This window comes from Adiantum capillus-veneris, chromosome 5, assembly GCF_014529385.1.
Source record: "Adiantum capillus-veneris isolate H3 chromosome 5, ASM1452938v2, whole genome shotgun sequence".
Taxonomy (NCBI): domain Eukaryota; kingdom Viridiplantae; phylum Streptophyta; class Polypodiopsida; order Polypodiales; family Pteridaceae; genus Adiantum; species Adiantum capillus-veneris.
In genome coordinates this window covers 72,680,227-72,699,777 of record NC_140935.1, presented here as the reverse complement: position 1 = coordinate 72,699,777, position 19,551 = coordinate 72,680,227, and the positions used below count along the sequence as shown (strand labels likewise).

General features: G+C 45.8%; 2 protein-coding genes across 3 annotated transcripts in view; both read right to left on the bottom strand.

Annotated features, from left to right (window-relative positions):
- The window catches only part of LOC147457514 (lysine-specific demethylase JMJ27-like), a 77,560-nt gene that overhangs the window by 45,638 nt on the left and 12,371 nt on the right, over positions 1–19,551 (bottom strand). The window lies entirely within an intron of this gene.
- On the bottom strand, positions 379–2,449 carry LOC147457515 (uncharacterized). The gene is made up of 5 exons (XM_086511884.1): positions 2,290–2,449; positions 1,715–2,202; positions 1,246–1,671; positions 578–1,137; positions 379–481 (listed from the first exon to the last, which is right to left on the bottom strand). The coding sequence occupies exons 1-5, from the start codon at positions 2,447–2,449 to the stop codon at positions 379–381; spliced, it is 1,737 nt and encodes a 578-aa protein (XP_086368010.1).

Below are 19,551 nucleotides of genomic sequence, written 5' to 3'. Positions count from 1 at the left end.
GCGCTCGCATGCCCCAGCTGAGCAATCCTACAGCAATTCAAATAGCGAACACTCATGGGTCACAAGTGTCATGTGTGACAATATAGATTCATCATGCCATAATTATAAATTATAATTTAGACTTCAGTATTCACTCTAAGAAAGGATGCGCAATGCAAGGTGGCACAACTTGGGAAGGCCCTGGCGTCCATGGTTCTGCCACCATGTTAAAGGAAGCTTGGTAGCTTCCTTTCTCAATGCTACGGACCGCACAAAGGTGGGTCCTAAACTGTTCATGTAGCTACTCATCTCTGAATCCAGAATCAATTGCTCATCCTCATCGTATATAATGTTCAGATGTTCAGAGCGTAGTGTGAGCAATGTAGCCTCCTCAAACAATTATTGGCTCTTGTAGAGAGGATGGAGAACTGCAGCCATCCCATGGATGGAACGACGCATGAACTGCCATCGAAACTCTACAATAGCCAAAATATCATCACGACTGCAAACAAAATAGTCACAGTAAGTATGTGTTTTGAAAAATTATAAATAGACATGTCACATGAGGACATTAGAGCACTTTGTAGTTTGTACTTACCAATCCTGTGTCAATGAGGTACATCCAGAAATGTGTGTCTTCATCTGCATAAACAGATGATACACCAACCCAAGTGTAGAGCCCTCCATGTCTGTGACCCGTAGTAGTACATACAATGGCTGTAGAGCCACTGCCAAGGACTGCACCTGTGTCCAGAAGGTCTCATCAAGAACCTTTCTTTGAATGTACTTGGTCGCCTCTAACTGGGCGTGGTGCATCAATCTCCACTTTGGATCCACAACTGTCTGCAACAGTGGATCTCTCAATCTGAACAGCCTCTGAAGCACCAGATACATGTATGCAAATCTGGTCTTCGAGGGACGCACCATGTCTACTATGCTGTGGCTCCTGAAGATTGCTAAGGCCTGGTGTCTTTTGCGGAAAAAAGTGGTAAGCTTAGACGCATCAGACACTGTAGGCTGCACCCAGGGAAGTTTGCCTATGTCCTCCATGAGAAGGTCTAGGCAATGTGCAGCGCATGGTGTCCACACAATGTGCTTGAACTCAGCCTCCACCATATCCCCCATGACCTTGCAATTGGAGGCATTATCAGTGACCACCTACAATGAGTCATGACAAGATATTAAATAAAGTGTGGACATTATTACGTTGGACAATGTATGCAAAATTCAAATGTGCATGCCACATGGTCAGGAATCAATATCTACCTGCACGACGTTCTTCTCCCCAACCTCCTTGATGGCCTGGCGAATATGTTTGAAGATGAACTCCGCAAAAATGCGTTCTCCAGCTTTCCCTGCATCCACGGCTCGTAAGAAGTATGTGCCCAAGCAGGAGGAAACAAGGATATTGATAATGTGGCGCCTCCGCGTGTCACTCCACCCATCAGAAAGAATAGTGCATCCAAATTGTTGCCACCCAACCTTCACTGGAGTCAATGCTCGGTCTATGATCTCTTTTTGGTCGTCAAGCATGGTAGTGCGCATCTTTTGGTAGTCAAGACCATTCCAGGAATTTGTAGCACCAACCTGTGAAATAGCTCTCACCATCCTCTTCCATTGATCAGTCTTCAACACATTGAATGCAATGTTGCACTCTATGAGAGTCCGCGCAATCTCCATCTCTGCAATTTTCTGTCGCTCTTTTACCCATGAATCACTGTTGTTGCCACCCAACCTTCACTGGAGTCAATGCTCGGTCTATGATCTCTTTTTGGTCGTCAAGCATGGTAGTGCGCATCTTTTGGTAGTCAAGACCATTCCAGGAATTTGTAGCACCAACCTGTGAAATAGCTCTCACCATCCTCTTCCATTGATCAGTCTTCAACACATTGAATGCAATGTTGCACTCTATGAGAGTCCGCGCAATCTCCATCTCTGCAACTTTCTGTCGCTCTTTTACCCATGAATCACTGTGTACACGTGATGGCAATGTGGTTTGCCTTGGGCCACGTACACCCTCAACCCCACCTGCACTTGCTGTTGAAGCGCTAGCACCCTCATCCTCAGCCTGTGAAACACGAGCTCTCTTTCTACTAGTGCCTGCAAATGATGGCGTTGCAGACGCAGAGCCGCCAATATCTTCAAGTAATGCATCCTGCAAGGCATCCTTTGCTGTTGTTGTTGCTGCACGTGCTCCCCCTGACTGTGACGATGCAGTAGATCCTGGAGGAAAATGCTCCAAAATCAAGGCATCCCTCAATGCTTGCGGGATAGTCTCGCAACCCCCACAATGTCAAGTGGTGCCAATACCAGTGAGGTGCTTCAAAACCCTCGTAATTGTACTGGTCATCTGCTCTCCGCAGTACTTGCACACCCAAGTGCGAGTCCCTGAACCTGCTTGGCCTCCTGTGTTGACAACTCTCAGGACATTGGTGTGCTCGGCCCAAAGAGGATTAGGTCGACGAGGCATGATAACTCTGCAACACAATTAACGCACACTTCAAAGTTGAATACAAAACTTACAATCTTTCGCGAGGTCACGACTCTAGAGTGCCTCCTTCAGGCTTGCAGACTCCAAACATAAAGGGAGGGAGGGAGGGAGGGAGAACCTTATCGGCGGCGTTCCACACTTCCTTTGTCTCTCTGCAGACACTTTGCAAACTCCTGAGACTGTGTTCTAACTTCTGCTCCTCTGTAATGTGGTAATAAGATAGGTTGGCTTATAAAAAGGCTCGCCAAAAGAGTCCGACCAGGCAGATAAGCAACCGACAGCCGAATTTTTTTTTTAAGCCATGCACATACGGAATCGTACGGTACATACGGATTCCGTACGGAAGTACCATACGGTACGGAAGGCAACCGGACGTACGTACGGAAACAACTATGAGCCTCTCCTTGTGCCTCTTTTCACTCATTGAGAGCGGACCGTGCACTTAGCGATCGGCCAATCGACGTGAGGTGGGAAAAAGCAACCTTGGTGTGAGCGCAAGGCCGCCAAGGGGTGCGCCCGCGGAAAAGAGCAGAACTCGGGTGAAGAGAAGATCCTTCTCAGACACGGTTTGCAAGCGAAAGAAAACCTCAAGAACCCAGGACCCCCAAGAACCCAAGTTTCTCGTGAACTTAAGAACCAAAGACCACAAGAACCCATGACTTCAGAATGGTCATCACTCGAAGCGGAATGGATACTTCGCTTCGAGGTGATGAGCATGAGAGAGGCAAAGAAGAATTTTCCCCACCAGGAGGTTTTTCTGACCCTTCCCCATCTACGACAAGGATTGCACTAACTCCTATGGAGGCTTTCGACAAGAGGATGATGGAAAGGAAGTTAGAAAGCGAAGAAAGAATCGCAGCCATAGAGCGTAAGTACCAAGAAAGAATGGCAGCCATAGCCCGTGCGAGCGAGCAAGCCCACTTGGAAGCCAAAGTACCAAAAGCAGAAAGAGAAGTAAAAAGAAAGGCAGAATTGGAGTGTGAGCGTAAGCAAGCACGCTTGGCGGCCGAACAGAGCGACCGACACAACAAAGAGTTCTGGCGACTCTTTTCTCAAGTTCAAGCACAGATGCGAGAGATTTGGGGAAAGGAGACTCTCTCAGTCTCTTCTTCTCCCAAGCATGACACACAGGACTTGCATGATTATGAGAAGCATGATGAATTGATTGATAATGATTTGCATGATGATGAATTGAATAACAATGATTTGCATGATGATTTGAATGATAATGATGAGCATGATGATTTGGATGACACTGACAAGCATGATGATTTGTATGATCAAGATGTGGTTTCTCACGAGCATGATGATTTGCATAAAGAAGATGTGATTGTTCACAAGGACGATGTGTTAGTTGATGCTTTTTCTAGCGAAGCTAACCTCGTCGCAGATTCGATCAATCACGAAGGATCGATCTTCGCTCTCGAGCCTAGGTCCAAAGAACCCTCACAGGAATTATTATGTGTTCGCATGATTGATACGCACGCATTGTTCGAATGTTTCATTCATGATCGTTTCTTGTATTCTAGTCAGCATCGTTATGTGATCCCTTTTCCTAGGCATGACATATTGTATATTGAGCACGTTTCTCTCATGGATGAGCACGAATGTATGCGGATTATTCATGAAAAGCTGAAAAGTATGCATTCAAGGAAGTCATATTCCATGTCTCTTCCTTGGCATGACAATTCGTAGAACAAGCACATGAAAGTATGAGCACCAAGCATGGGCATTTCCGTTGTGAATTGCCACAGTTCATTGCTTTAGATCAAAAGAGAAAGATCCGATCTCATTGTTCGCATGTGTTTGATGAACGGTTTGTCACTCCGTCTCTATGATCATCTACATTGCATATACAGTCTTTGAGGAAGACAAGGTTTTTTCCACTCACTTTACATGGAATAGGTATGTTTATGTTTTTGTGTTGGAAGTGGTTTCAGGAATTTTCATCCATGGAGATTCTTGCAGAAGAAAGAAGCATGACTCTCGACGAAGTTGAAGTATCGAAGGAGCCACAAAAGACTTTTGTGTCGCTTTCGGCGCGGCCCAAAGAAGAAGACTTTGCAGACCGTTATGAAGTTCAAGTACCGCACGATCCACACATCAGAGTGGGCCGGTTAAGAGTCCCTTCCAGGATTCCGGATGTCACCAGCGTGTGACTACTATCTATCCTTTTTGTTGATTTCTTTCTTATTATCTATTTACTTTCACTTTTTGGAAACACCCCTAGGGAAATCTAACTGCCCTGCATTGCATAGCTAGTGTGGAACTGTTCAGAGGGAGTCCAGGCCTGAGGGCAAGAGAGCACTAAGGTTGGACAAGGACTATGGTTAGCCAAGTGGGGTCATTGACTAGCCAAAGTGGAATCCTTCGCTACAGAGGCTACATTTCAGTTCTGGATGTGGCCACAGTGTACAAAGAGGGTCGGATGACCTAGAAAGATACAATGGCAGCATCTCCTAAAATTTAGGGAACTACTATTTTGGGACCTGAAAATGTGTTGGCGTCATTACCTCCGGAATGACAAGGGGAACATTTTCTTGCTCTGCTGCAAAGTCAACTAATGCACCAGTTGAGATATTTTTAGCCGGGAATGCCCAAAGTCGGAAAATGTGCCATGTGGCACTCTGTGAGCATTCTGCTACTCCTGGCTTGAGAGGGGGCGCCTAAAATGAGAGAGGAGGCTGATTTTCAGATTTTGTCACAGGTTAAGAGCTATGGAGTGCTTGCTTTCCCTCCTATGTACAGTGCGGTGCCAGGAGTGATGCCCTGCACGCTACGCACTGCCCTCTCTCTCCCCTTTGGCAGTATGTTATGCCCCACTAGTGGGCTCTTCATTTGACCAATGTACAATTGTGTGGGTTCATGCGCGATTGCCGAGGCAAGAGCCTCTTGCACAGGTACTGGATTAGCTAGCGGCTAACCCCCCCGCAGGTACAAGTGAATTCGGAGAGGTTTCACGCCAGAAATCTCGTCCGATTCAAAGGGCAAGTAGCCCTACAGGTGCGGGAGCTCGAGGACTTGCTACGGATGCGACCGGCACGCGAAACGGAGTCCGAAACAGTAAATTACAGCCTGCTGTGTATTTTTGCAGGTTTAGGGTTTTGGCCCTAAACGGACCCTAATACCCCCTGGAGGTTCGGGGACGCAAGGGGACCGTTGTACAAGCAATCTGGCGCATTTTCAGGGCTGAAAACAGAGAATTCAGCGTGCTGCAGATTCTCGCCAGGTTTTGCAAAGTGCCCGTATGCATCGGGAAAGTCACTCAATGCGTGGGAATACGGACTGTGAAGTGTCCTAGTACAGTTATGCTGCCGAAATCAGGCCGGAACAGTGGAAATTCAGCCGAGTTTGTGCGGGGCAGCTTGTAGGGATCCACAGCATTTATTCCCTCTGTTGAACAATAAAGAAATACCGAAAGGGGCGCCTAAGTTAGGGGCCAATCTGGTGTCGGTCTACTCATACAGATGCAATCTAGCAGCCTGTATCCCTCTCCCCTTTGTTGTGTCTTGAAAGTACAAGTAAAATAGACGACTAATAATGGGTGAAAGCTAAATCAAGGTTTGAAGTAAAGTCTACCGCCCTTTTTGGATTGAACAGGCCGGTTTCATGGTTCCATCGACGGGATTAAATCACTTTTTCCCATAGAAGTGAGCCTTGGTCAGATTGGGCTTGAAGACACAGGGGATCATAGACCAGACACAGGGAATTGCAATTATGGCTGACAGACCAGATGATGTGACTGAAGAGGTTTCCTCTTCACAGGGTCAACAGACACATGAAGTGGGTGAGTCCTCAAGACCACCACAGACAGATGACGATATATTCAGGACCCAGTTGGCGACTGTTGTGGCTATGTTCACACAAGTAATGCAGAACCCGAGGTTTTTAGCCTTTCTGCAACCTCCTATTCCGTCTCAGCAAGTTGGGTCACTGGATCGTATTCAGAAGCCTGTTAAGGCTCAAGCACAGGTGATTCATATTGCACAATCAATGGAAACACCTGTACACTTGACGGAGAACATGCAGTCTCCACAACCTGTGCCTAAGGTGCAAGAACAAGTGGCTGAGATGCCAGTCTTTCAAGCTGTACCAGTTCAGCCCACCACCTTTCAGCAGCCTATAGATGGTTCTAATGGGCAAGGAAGCAACCTACAGGCTATGCAACAGGTCTTCCCACCACCTTCAGTACACCCTGGCTATTTTGGAGGTGGATCAGTATTCCAGAGCATGGCTGGTCATGCACTTGGAAATCAGTTTTACACGCCAGGAACAGTGTTCGGGAGTGCTCAAACGATGATGCCTAACCCCATGTATGGTGTCACGGGCATGCTACCAGGGTTTCAGAGCACTCAGGGCCAATTTGGGATGCCACAGGCAAATTTTGGTATGGCTGGAATTACAAATCAGCAGCCAAATATGGCATTTCCAGGTCAAGTTAATAGCGGCCAAGGAACACAGATGAACCCTAATAGTGTTCCCATGTTTCAGTCACTTCCATATGACAATTTAACGCCGCTGGAGAGGCCAACTCCGTACAAAGAAGGTGGCAAAGGTGTGACTTTCACGACCTTTACAGGGTTTGATGACAAGAATAAAGCTCTCTCATTCCTCCAGCAGTTTGACAAGGCCCATGCAGGGGGAAACTTTACAGAGGCTTCAAAGGTCCGCAAGGCAGCCACTTTCTTGACAGGGAATGCGGGACAATGGTGGACAACTTTATTGCTTCAAGGGCAAGCTCCGTCCACATGGATTTACTTCAAGCAGATTTTTGCAGCAGCATGGTTATCTGATGATTTTGAAGCAGATGTCATGACAGAATGGCACCAGCTTAATGCTGCTACTTGCAAGAATCTGGATGACTACAATCGGAAGTTTTGGAAAGCTCTACTTCCAGTAACTTCCTATAGGTTTGTGCCATTGACAGAACAGATTGAAAAATACTGTTGTGGCCTACCTAAAGGATTGAGAAAGTACTGTACGAAGACAAAAGTCACTACTTTGACGCAGCTCATCGAGGTAGCAAACACTGGCAATGGTTTGCTCAAGGGAGAAGATTGTGAATTTAACACTGGCGTCAAGGCAGGATCAGGCAAGAAAAATTCAGCCAAGAAGCACGTTCCCAATGAGGCTCCTAAAGGGACTCAGGAGTCAGCCAACGCAGGAAAAGATAAAGCTACGGCTGAATCAGAAAAGGGACCAGCAAAGAAATGGAAAAGACGTTTTCCTCGCAAGTCAGAAGAGCAAAAGAAGGTCCTGAGGACAGAGAACAAATGCTTTATTTGTGAGCAGCCTGGCCATATTGCTTACAATTGTCCTACAAAGAAAAGGCCAGCTGATTCTGAAGACAAGGAGGTCTAGTGCCAGATATGGTGGGCGACAAGCCAAATTCAGATGCAAGTGAGCTTTGCAGAGCATGGGGAAAGGTCAGGGATCAAACAGTGCTTATCTTCTTTGATCCAGGTGCCAAAGCCAACTTCATTTCCCCAAAATTGGCTTCAAAGTTGGGAATCAGACCTGAAGAGATGGGGTATACAGCAGAGGCAGGTTTGGCATGTCCTGGCCATACAGAGGCTGTGACACCCATCATTGGAAAGTTGCGCCTACATATCCAGTCCTATGTAGATGCTGAAGAATTTTACATCATGCCACTGGACGGATGTGATGTGTTGTTAGGAATTCCTTGGTTGTTTCGTGTACAGGGAATCATGGATGCCTACAACAAAAAGATCACTGTACAGAGCAGGGGAAAGACTCACATTCTGGATGTAAAGCTTAAAGGGGAGTCTATTCCCACTGTATCAGCTTCTGCTATTACTTCTGTAATGAAAAAGCATCTTTCTGCGTACTTGGTTTTTGCACGTGAAGTGTCAAATTGTGATGAATCAAATTTATCTGTGCTAGATAAAGAAAGGTCAATGTTTTTACAACAGTATAGTGATTGTTTTTCCGATTCATTACCGTCTCAATTACCGCCAGAGAGACCCGAGGACCATGCGATAGATTTTGTGCCAGGCAGTAGCCCACCAAATAAGCCTCCGTACAGGGTTAGTGCGGCTCAGCAGAAAGAGATAATGGGCCAAGTACAGGAGTTGTTAGAAAAGGGGCTGATTCAGCCCAGTTCATCTCCATTCTATTCTCCAGTGTTGTTGGTGCAGAAAAAGGATGGCTCATGGCGTATGTGCATAGACTACCGTGCACTGAACAAGAATACCATCAAGAATAGGTTCCCTATACCTAGAATTGATGATATTATGGACAAATTAGAAGGAGCAGCTATGTTTAGCAGGATAGATCTAAAGAGTGGGTACCATCAGATCCGCATTAGATCAGAGGATGTGCACAAGACTGCTTTTAGAACGACGTTTGGCCTTTACGAATTTTTAGTGATGCCCTTTGGTCTCACAAATGCTCCTGCTACGTTCAATAGGATGTCCACACCAGCAGTTTGATGACATGATAGTCTACTCAAAGAATGAAGAGGAGCATAGGCATCACTTGGCCATTGTATTCGAAGAGCTACGCAGTCATAGGTTGCTCATCAATGCAAAGAAAAGTGAATTTTTTATGGAAGAGATCCACTTTCTGGGACACATTGTCTCAAAGGATGGTGTCAGAATGGATCCTGCAAAAGTTGAAGCGATCAAGTCATGGCCAGATTTGAAGACGGTGCATGATGTCCGAAGCTTCTTGGGACTATGCTCCTATTACAGAAGGTTTATCCGAAATTTCGCTGGGATTGCTTCACCTTTACATGCTCTTCAAAAGAAGGCAGTCACCTTTAGATGGACACAGAAAGAGATTTCAGCTTTTAATCTCTTAAAGGAAAAGATGACTTCAGATCCAGTCATTGTGTTGCCAGATCTTAGGAAGTCATTTGTGGTCCAGTGCGACGCCTGTGGTAGTAGCATTGGTGCAGTGCTAATGCAAGATGGCAGGGTAGTAGCCTATGAGAGCAGAATTTTGCAAGGGCCAGAGATGACCATGAAGGTCTATGAGAAAGAGTTACTGGCTGTGATTCATGCGCTCTTAAGTTGGAAACACTACCTGCTAGGTGCAGATTTCGTTGTCCAAACGGACCATCAGACCTTGCGATACTTATTGACACAGACAAAGTTATCTGAGAAGCATATGCGATGGGCAAATATCTTGTCCATGTTCCATTTTCAGATTGTGCATGTGGAAGGCAAGAAGAACGTTGTGGCTAATGCCTTGTCAAGGAAGCCACAAATTTCAGCTGTGTCAATTCCTTATCATCATGAACTTGATGATATGAGAGAGCAGTATGCAAATGATGAAGATTTTGCAAGGGTCTTCGAGCAGCTAATGCAAGGACAACGTCATGAACACTATCTTCTCAAAGATGGGTTCATGATGATGCATGGCAGATTGTGTGTCACAAAGCCATTGCGACGCAAAGTTATGGAAGAGAGTCATGTCCCACCGTATGCAGGGCATCGTGGTATTGATGCTACAGTTAAAGCGGTTGAGACATTCTTCTACTGGCCTACATTGAGAAGAGATGTGGATGCCTTTGTGCGAGAATGCCTAATATGCCAAAAGGTCAAGTTTGACAGGCAAAAGGCACCACGGTTATTGCAACCACTACCTATTCCAGATAAACCATGGGAAAGTATTGCTATGGATTTTATCTTTGATCTTCCGAGAACGCAGACAAGAAACGATGGTATTTGGACCATTATTTGCAGATTCAGCAAACAGGCTCATTTTATTCCTGTCAGGAAGAAGATAAAGCCAGATCAGATGGCACGCTTGTTTATGAGCAATATTTTCAAGTATCATGGCATGCCACAGTCGATTGTTAGCGACCGTGATCCACGCATGACAAGTTTGTTCTGGAGAGGCTTGTTTGAGAATATGGGCACCACGCTCAAATTCTCTTCGTCATTTCATCCTCAAACAGATGGGCAGTCAGAAGAGGCCAATTCTACTGTCCTAGATCTGCAGAAGTGTTATGTGTCAGAGCATAAAGGAAAGTGGGAGCAGTATTTGCCATTGGTAGAGTATGCATACAATAATACAGTGCATTCATCAACTGACAAGGCACCTTTTGAGATAGTTGAAGGTGGCAAGAAAGTTCCTCCCATACTGCATACAAAGGACAAGATATTTGAAGCAGATAAGTATGTTCAGGACATGGATGAAATGTACAAGAAGGTCAAAGTGGCCTTAGAAAAGACTCAGGCAAAGCAAAAGAAAGCAGCTGATCGTCATTGTCGTGAAGTGGTATATTCACTTGGTGATTGGGTGCTTTTACGCTTTAAAAAGGCAAGGTTAAAGAAGATGAAGGGCAAGGAAAGACTGTTTCCAAAGCTCAGCATGCGTTACTATGGGCCTTTTCAAGTGTGCGACATAATCAGTGATGTTGCATATAGGCTGAAATTGCCTGACAGTTGGAAGATTCACAATGCGTTTCATGTGAGTCTTCTCAGACCCTATGTGGGTGATGTGCCAGAAGATATGCCAGCTGAAGATCAGTCGGAAGTCGAGGAACTTGACGAGATCTTGGTCCCAGAACAGATTTTGGCACACAAAGAAAGGAAAGTGAAAGGCAAGGTTGCTAGGCGTTACTTGGTAAAGTTCAGAAACTATCCACCAATGGATGCTAAGTGGATGGAAGAAGGTGAACTTGAAGAGTCACCAACTGTGTTATCACTTTATCTGGAAGCCTTCGGTTTGCAACCTACCTTGACCCCTTGAGTTTTAGAGCTACATGGATTGTCAGTGTGACAATGGCTTTTGAAACAAATGATGTACATGGTATTTAAAGTGAGCTCAAATGAAATACCTGTTACATGAATGTTAGAGCTGTACAGATTGTCAGTTTGGCAATTGCTCTTATGGAATGTCCAAAAATTTGGTTAGTGCTATAGAAGTGAGTATTTCTTGTCAGTTTGTCAAGAATACAGTAATTGCTTCTATTAAAGAGTACATGTGTAACTGCATTCTTAAACTGTCGGTTTGGGTATGCTCGAAAGTGTTACGGGATCCAACGTGTACTATAAGACAGTGGCAAAATGTGCAGCTACCATTTTGTCATTGGAAAGTTAGTGACTCAAAGCAATGGCACAGTGCGCAGCTACCACTATGTCATTGGGACAGGGTTCACACGCAGGCAATACATGAGTCGACAAGGTGTTGAATACACCAGGGTTGACAATGAGCATGTATGTGTCGTATATGTGTCGACAAGTGTTGAATACATCAGTGTTGACTGTGAGCATGTACGACATAGATGCAAACGAGGACGTTTGAGATTTCAAGAGGGGGGTATGTCACCAGCGTGTGACTACTATCTATCCTTTTTGTTGATTTCTTTCTTATTATCTATTTACTTTCACTTTTTGGAAACACCCCTCGGGAAATCTAACTGCCCTGCATTGCATAGCTAGTGTGGAACTGTTCAGAGGGAGTCCAGGCCTGAGGGCAAGAGAGCACTAAGGTTGGACAAGGACTATGGTTAGCCAAGTGGGGTCATTGACTAGCCAAAGTGGAATCCTTTGCTACAGAGGCTACACTTCAGTTCTGGATGTGGCCGCAGTGTACAAAGAGGGTCGGATGACCTAGAAAGATACAATGGCAGCATCTCCTAAAATTTAGGGAACTGCTATTTTGGGACCTGAAAATGTGTTGGCATCATTACCTCCGGAATGACAAGGCGAACATTTTCTTGCTCTGCTGCAAAGTCAACTGATGCACCATTTGAGATATTTTTAGCCGGGAATGCCCAAAGTCGGAAAATGTGCCATGTGGCACTCTGTGAGCATTCTGCTACTCCTGGCTTGAGAGGGGGCGCCTAAAATGAGAGAGGAGGCTGATTTTCAGATTTTGTCACAGGTTAAGAGCTATGGAGTGCTTGCTTTCCCTCCTATGTACAGTGCGGTGCCAGGAGTGATGCCCTGCACGCTACGCACTGCCCTCTCTCTCCCCTTTGGCAATATGTTATGCCCCACTAGTGGGCTCTTCATTTGACCAATGTACAATTGTGTGGGTTCATGCGCGATTGCCGAGGCAAGAGCCTCTTGCACAGGTACTGGATTAGCTAGCGGCTAATCCCCCCGCAGGTACAGGTGAATTCGGAGAGGTTTCACACCAGAAATCTCGTCCGATTCAAAGGGCAAGTAGCCCTACAGGTGCGGGAGCTCGAGGACTTGCTACGGATGCGACCGGCACGCGAAACGGAGCCCGAAACAGTAAATTACAGCCTGCTGTGTATTTTTGCAGGTTTAGGGTTTTGGCCCTAAACGGACCCTAATACCCCCAGGAGGTTCGGGAACGCAAGGGGACCGCTGTACAGGCAATCTGGCGCATTTTCAGGGCTGAAAACAGAGAATTCAGCGTGCTGCAGATTCTCGCCAGGTTTTGCAAAGTGCCCGTAAGCGTCGGGAAAGTCACTCAATGCGTGGGAATACTGACTGTGAAGTGTCCTAGTACAGTTATGCTGCCGAAATCAGGCCGAAACAGTGGAAATTCAGCCGAGTTTGTGCGGGGCAGCTTGTAGGGATCCACAGCGTTTATTCCCTCTGTTGAACAATAAAGAAATACCGAAAGGGGCGCCTAAGTTAGGGGCCAATCTGGGGTCGGTCTACTCATACAGGTGCAATCTAGCAGCCTGTATCCCTCTCCCCTTTGTTGTGTCTTGAAAGTACAGGTAAAATAGACGACTAATAATGGGTGAAAGCTAAATCAAGGTTTGAAGTAAAGTCTACCGCCCTTTTTGGATTGAACAGGCCAGTTTCACCGGATGCTATTGGCGATCTCCCTGGACGCCATACAGTTCGGTACCAGTACCTCACTTTAAAAAGGAGGGGATGTCACGTGACACATTTAACCCTATGTGTCCGTGGACAAGCTACAGCATGATCAGGGTTCAATCAGTCCAGTCAGTCTAAATTAGAAGTGATCTGGCACTTTTCTGAGGCTATTCCTAGACCGTGCATGCCCAGTCACTTAGTGTAGATGCATATCCTCTGGTTGCACATAGCATGATCATTAGTATTCCCATCAAAATCCATTAGAATCAGTTAGGGGATTTTCCAATGCATTTAGCCTATATTTCACATTTTCCACTTATTAATTTAAGTGACTTTCCAACAAAAGTAGGTAGGGCAATTTTGCTAAGAAAATATATAAGCAAACCAAAGCTAGCACTCTTTGGCAGATGAGCAAGGAGCACAACAGGCCTTTGGCAGCAGGTGCTCCCTCTCTCTCATCAAGAACCCCTCAAACACCCCATTCAGCCTAGCGTTTTCAGCATTGGTTGGACCGCTACATCCACTAGCACCTAGCGTTTTCAATCATCGCTAGCAAAGCTGCAAATAAGCAGCGTTTTCAGCCTTCAGTCGCAGCAGACAGAGCAGCGTTTTAAGCATCAAGTACAGCAGCAAATTCAGCCATAAACACCTGCAGATATACACCATTTTCAGCCTCCCAAAAACGCAGTAAACCAGCGTTTTTCAGCAGTCCGAATCAGCCCCGAAATTCAGCAGATAGCATTTTGTGGACAACAGTTAGAAGGTTGCAGATTTCAGCCCTTAGGACGTCGTCGTCATCACCGTCGTCATCGTCGACATAGCCTAGACTTGCATCAATCACATGCATTTCCATTGTACCAGTCTATGCAATCAATAGTAGACCACTCTCGCCGACGAGAGTGGGGCCTTCGAAGGAGGGTTTTACAACATCTCTGGTGTCGTATCTCTCTTCTCTCTCTATCTCTCGGTCTCATACACTTGCACGCACAGTGTCCATTCACTTTGTTTGTGATCATAGCATTCTCTTATTAAGAACGGAAGGCTCTACCTTCCATAAGAACAAAAGGAACCTTGAGCACAGTTCGGAGCACTCATGTTGAGCAAAGCGCAAACATTCATTCCGCTGCACCTAACATCCCGTCTTCATCGCTCTGTCTTACAGGGCATAAGCCATAAAGATCACTTGCAAGAGAAGGATCCAAGATTTGTTTCAAGCTGTTGTTTTTCTCGGATGCAATGCCATGCAGCGATGGAAGTCTATAGCTACCAAGCCGCATGCTCCAAGGACTTGGTAAGCTTTCAAGGCAATAATTTGCCCGAAGTTATATTGTTTCTGGCAACTTGTGGCAGAGTGGGGTATCCTGAAATGTTTGCCATGGAAACCCTAGCAGATTATAACTTGAAATTTCTCGTTATCTCTCAATAGGTGTCTCTTTTCGAGCTAATAACCTTGGAAGTCCGATGTGATTGATATGTCTTGGGACTACCATCACCGCCAGAGGAACACTGCTGTCCAAGAGCTGATGGACCATGCTGTGGTCGGCTACGACCGTATGGAAGGAACCTAACCCTAATTTTTGGTGCAGGTTTCAGGATGGAAAGTCAGTCGATTTTTCGAGCTCGATTGATGTCGAGATTGCTTTCTTAGTTTGAGTTTTGTTTGAAAACTTGTTTGATGATCCTGTTTGGAATTTGTTTAAAATGAATGGTATCTGTTTTAAACCGGTCTTGGTGCCGATTTGAATTGTTTGACTCTTGTTTTATCACTCATTTCAATAATTGGTGATTTTATTCCCGGGCAGAGTATTGAGAAATGATGTTTGAGAATGTTTGGTGATCCTGTTTGGAATTTGTTTGAAATGGATGGTATCTGTTTTAAACCTGTCTTGGTGCCGACTTAAATTGTTTGACTCTTGTTTTAATACTCGTTTCAATAATTGGTGATTTTACTCCCGAATGGAGTATTGAGAAATGATGTTTGAGAATGCTTGTTCATACTCATGGCCAGGACCCTTGTGGTTATTTGCGGGGGGAGTATTGAAATGTTTGAAAAGTGTTGTTTTTACTCATGGCCAGGATCCTTGTGGATATTTACAGGGGGAGTATTGATGTTGTTACTCACGGCCCAGACCTGGATGGTTATTTACAAAGGGAGTATTAAGATGTCTGAGCAGTGGTTACTCTCAGCACCTCCAAACGATGCAAGTTGCGGTTGGAGGGGCGTTTGGTTGTAAAAGGCCTCTATATCTCATGTCTCGGACCTTTTTAGGGTATTTGCGGGAGGAGTGATGAGGGAGTCATTGAACAACTCATGGCTCGGACCTGGATGCTTATTTGTGGGGGGAGTGTTCATCGGCGACTTTATGTTTCTATGTCTTGTAATATACATATGTTAGCATTTGTGTTGCATTGTGATGTGCTAACCACTGAATATTCCTTATTGGATAACATACTTCTGGGAAGTTAACAGCCCAGGATATCAAGAGTTCCGATCTGGAATGAGACTCCTTATTGGATGAGATTCTTCTAGGAAGCCAACAACCGAAGAAATTAAGAGCTCCAATTTGGAATGAGAAAACTAATTGTCTCTCGGCTTGTCCCTTGGAATGACCCGGAATGACCCTCGGAAATTTTTTAGCTAACTTGAGTTGTTTTGCAGATATGCTGTAATCGCGGACGATTACTTTCTTTCAAGAAGGGGGGATGTCACAAACTGCCGAAGTGTCAAGTCACTAAAGAACGGAGGCAACCTTCAGATCCCAACCGAGGGGCCTAAACCCTAATAAGTAGAAGCAGTAGAAGAAGAAGAAGAGGAAGAAGTTCCCACCAACTTATGGGAACCCATCCGATGGGCACAAGTGACATAAAGGCATTAAAATAAAATTGGACCCAGCATACAGCTGCTGCTGTACCGATTTTCGGATTTTACACTGGCTTGCTGACGTGGCAAATTGTATGAATTCCACGTTTCATGCTGGCTGTTGCCGTGGTAGAGCTGTACGGTTTCCTGCTTTTGCGCTGACAGCTTTTGGACCAGTTGCTTTTGAGTTTGAATACTTTCCATGTAACTGCTTTTCAAGGCCAAGGGCCTGAGGACTCATTCTTTGGCACGCTTCGGTGAGAAGGTGCAGAGCGCGAGTACCAACATTGTACTGAGTTCAAGTAATATAAAGAAATACTGAAGGGGCGCCAAATTTGGAGCCAGTACTCTCTAGGGTGGAATTCCGCCACTCGTGTCGCATGTGCTCTCTCTCTCTCTCTCTTTTTCTAGTTCAGTTGTTATTGAAGTGCTAAGAGTCTGTTCGGTCTGTTCTTTTCCGTCGGCACGTGGTGCCCGTCTTGTGACACGAGCAGATTGGAGTTTCAGAGAGGGATAGCAGATTTTTTGCACAGCAGCTTGGAAATCAAGGACAAGGGAATCGGCTTGGTTCGTGCGGCCCTTTCTTGGAGTGCGAGAAGGTACCAAATTACCAAATCTTACAACTTCATCATGGGCCCCCCTTGCTCGAGCGCCAGCGACAAATTGAACGGCAATGACTACGCTCATTGCAATTTGATTATGCGACTGTGGTTCTCGCGGAAAGGCCTATGGGATGTTGTCGACGGCTCGAAGCCCCGTCCCACAAGGGATCCCCACAACAGGTACACCCACGTTCAATGATGAATATCTCAAATCATGTGTCACTTGGGATGCGGCTAATGCGCAGGCAATGTCAGCAATAATGCCATTGTGGAAACTCTTACAAAGGACCATTCTCAATCCATTCAAACTTTGAAGACTGCCAACGAAAAGTGGTTCAAGCTCGTGGGAATGTTCGAACGGGATTCTACGATGCAAGCAATCACCCTTCTTGGACAGTTATTTGTCATCCACTTTTTAGAGGAAAAGGGAGGCGATAGGAGAGTGGGCGGGGACATGCAGGGGCTGAGGCAACACAATGGCAAGTGCAGGCAGGGCGCGGATCGCGTATGCAGAGGCGGGTGAGGGCAAGGGCAGAGATGGCACGCTAGTAGGCGAACTCAGAGGCAGGCAGGGGCAACCTCAGGAAGGCGGAGGCGACGCAATGGTGGACAGAGCCTAAGACGAAGCAGGTGCGGCAGGAGATAAAACAGGGACGAAAGTGGTGGTGAAACAACGAACAAGTGGAGGCGAACAGGGCATAGTTGGAGGCGAAACAGGAGTGCCAAGTAACGAAATAGGGGGACTTGAGTCTCTCTCTCTCTCTCTCTCTCTCTCTCTCTCTCTCTCTCTCTCTCTCTCTCTCTCTCTCTCTCTCTCTCTCTCTCTCTCTCTCTCTCTCTCTCTCTCTCTCTCTCTCTCTCTCTCTCTCTCTCTCTCTCTCTCTCTCTCTCTCTCTCTCTCTCTCTCTCTCTCTCTCTCTCTCTCTTGCCAGCCTCCTTTATCACAAATGACGTATCAAGTCACTGAAGAACGGAGCTACCGGCCGAGGGGCCTAAAACCTAGAAGCAGCAGCAGCAAACAGAAGAAGCGGAAGCAACAGAAGGATCTTATGCTGGCCTGTTGACGTGGCAGAGCCGTACAGAATCCCGCATTTTTTACACTGACATGCTGACATGGCAACTGTACGGATAGCCTAGAAATTGCGTTGCCATGCTGACGTGGCAGCCTGTACGGCTTTCCGTGATTTGCACTACTGACGTGGCAATTGTACGGATTTCCATGATTTACGTTGGCAGCTTTTGGGCATTGCTTTTGGACCAGATGCTTTTGAGTTTGAACGCTTTTCATGTAAACTGCTTTTGGGGCCTACGGCCTAGGGCCTTTAAATATGTGGCCATGGGATCATTCTTTGGCATGCTTCCTGAAGAAGGTGCAACGTTTGGAGTACCGGTTTGTACTGTGTTGATGCAATATAAAGAAATACCAAAAGGGGCACCAAGGTCTGGGGCCAATACTCTCTGGGTGGAATTCCGCCACTCCGTGTCGCGTGTGCTCTCTCTCTCTTTCAATTCAGTTGTTATTGAAGTGCTAAAGTATGTTCAGTTTGTTCTTCTATATTGGCACGTGGTGCCCGTCTTGTGACATCTTCTCCCTTGCGTCTACTCCCTCCGCCAACCCCCCTCCCTCGCATTTGCTCCCCCGCCAGCCTGCTATCCTCCCGGCAGCTGCATTTTTCCTTGTTTTTCTTTTTCTGTTTCAACAGCCTCTAGGGATTTAGGGTAAGGCACTAACCCCCAAGGGGATTGAGGGAGGGGACCCCCCTTTGGTGGGCATCTCCCTAACACCCTTCCCTCTTTACATACAGACCCACACTATAACAGGGTACAGGAAATGAAGAAATTACAAGCGGAACTCACACGAGCTGCAGAAGAACGAAGAACACATAGCAGAGCTTCAAACCGAAGTACAAGAGTTGACAACAAAGCAAACACCGATGGAAGAGCACCCACCAAAGATTGAAGAATATAAATCTACTGCTAAGATAAACCAGCAAAGCTTTTCTGAAGAAGTTTTGTCTATTATTAAAGAAAAGGAGAGTATGAAGCATAGAAAGACATATCTGAATCAAAGGTCTCCCGATGGATGGGACACACAAAGACATGAAGATGGACAAGATGAATTTGAATATACTGTAGAAACAGATATACTAACTAAACAGTTGTCTCGGGTGGTCCCTTTCATCGAGCTGGGAGAACCAATGCATGTAGAAGTCAAAGGAAAACAGGCAAACGTCTTATACTATGATATGAAAGAAAAGATAGCAATCATGAAGCAGGAAAGGTCCTTAAAAGATACATAGGTTTGGATATCGAACGAGTTAACACCTACCCAACTAAAGAACAGATCGGCAGAATTAGAGAAAGTAAGAGAAGCAAGAGAGAAGGGAAAGTTGTCACGATTGTGACTATGTTGCAATATTACATCTACTCCTAGTTGCAGATACGCGAAGTGCCATGCCAAGGAGGACCTCTGCGCTTGGATGGTCACGACCCTTCACTCAAGGGACGTGCCTCTTCGCCAAAAGCCACACTCCTTCGACGACTGGTCACACCCCTTCACTCTACGGGTGCGACTCGTCACCCAATGGTTGCAGCTCTTCGCCGAAAAGATGTGTCTTTACGTCTAAAGTCGCGTCTCTTCACCATGAGACATGTCTTTTCATTTGTGTCTCTTCGTCTCCTATATAAGGAGCCTATTGTACTCAGTTTAAAACAGTCATTCAATCAATCAACACAGTCTTCTAAGTCTTGTTTCTGAGTATATTCAAGTTTCTTAAGTCTTAATCATGAGTTTAAGTACTTAATTAAGAATTAGTACCTAGAATCCTTACAGTGGTATCAGAG

Bases quoted from the DNA above. Each gene is read 5' to 3' on its own strand.
- LOC147457515 (XM_086511884.1), bottom strand. From the start codon at position 2,449: ATGCCTCGTCGACCTAATCCTCTTTGGGCCGAGCACACCAATGTCCTG. The intron at 2,203-2,289 runs GTATTGGCACCA...ATTTTCCTCCAG, and splicing joins GGTTTTGAAGCACCTCACTG to GATCTACTGCATCGTCACAG. The intron at 482-577 runs GTAAGTACAAAC...TTTTGTTTGCAG, and splicing joins ACCTCATTGACACAGGATTG to TCGTGATGATATTTTGGCTA.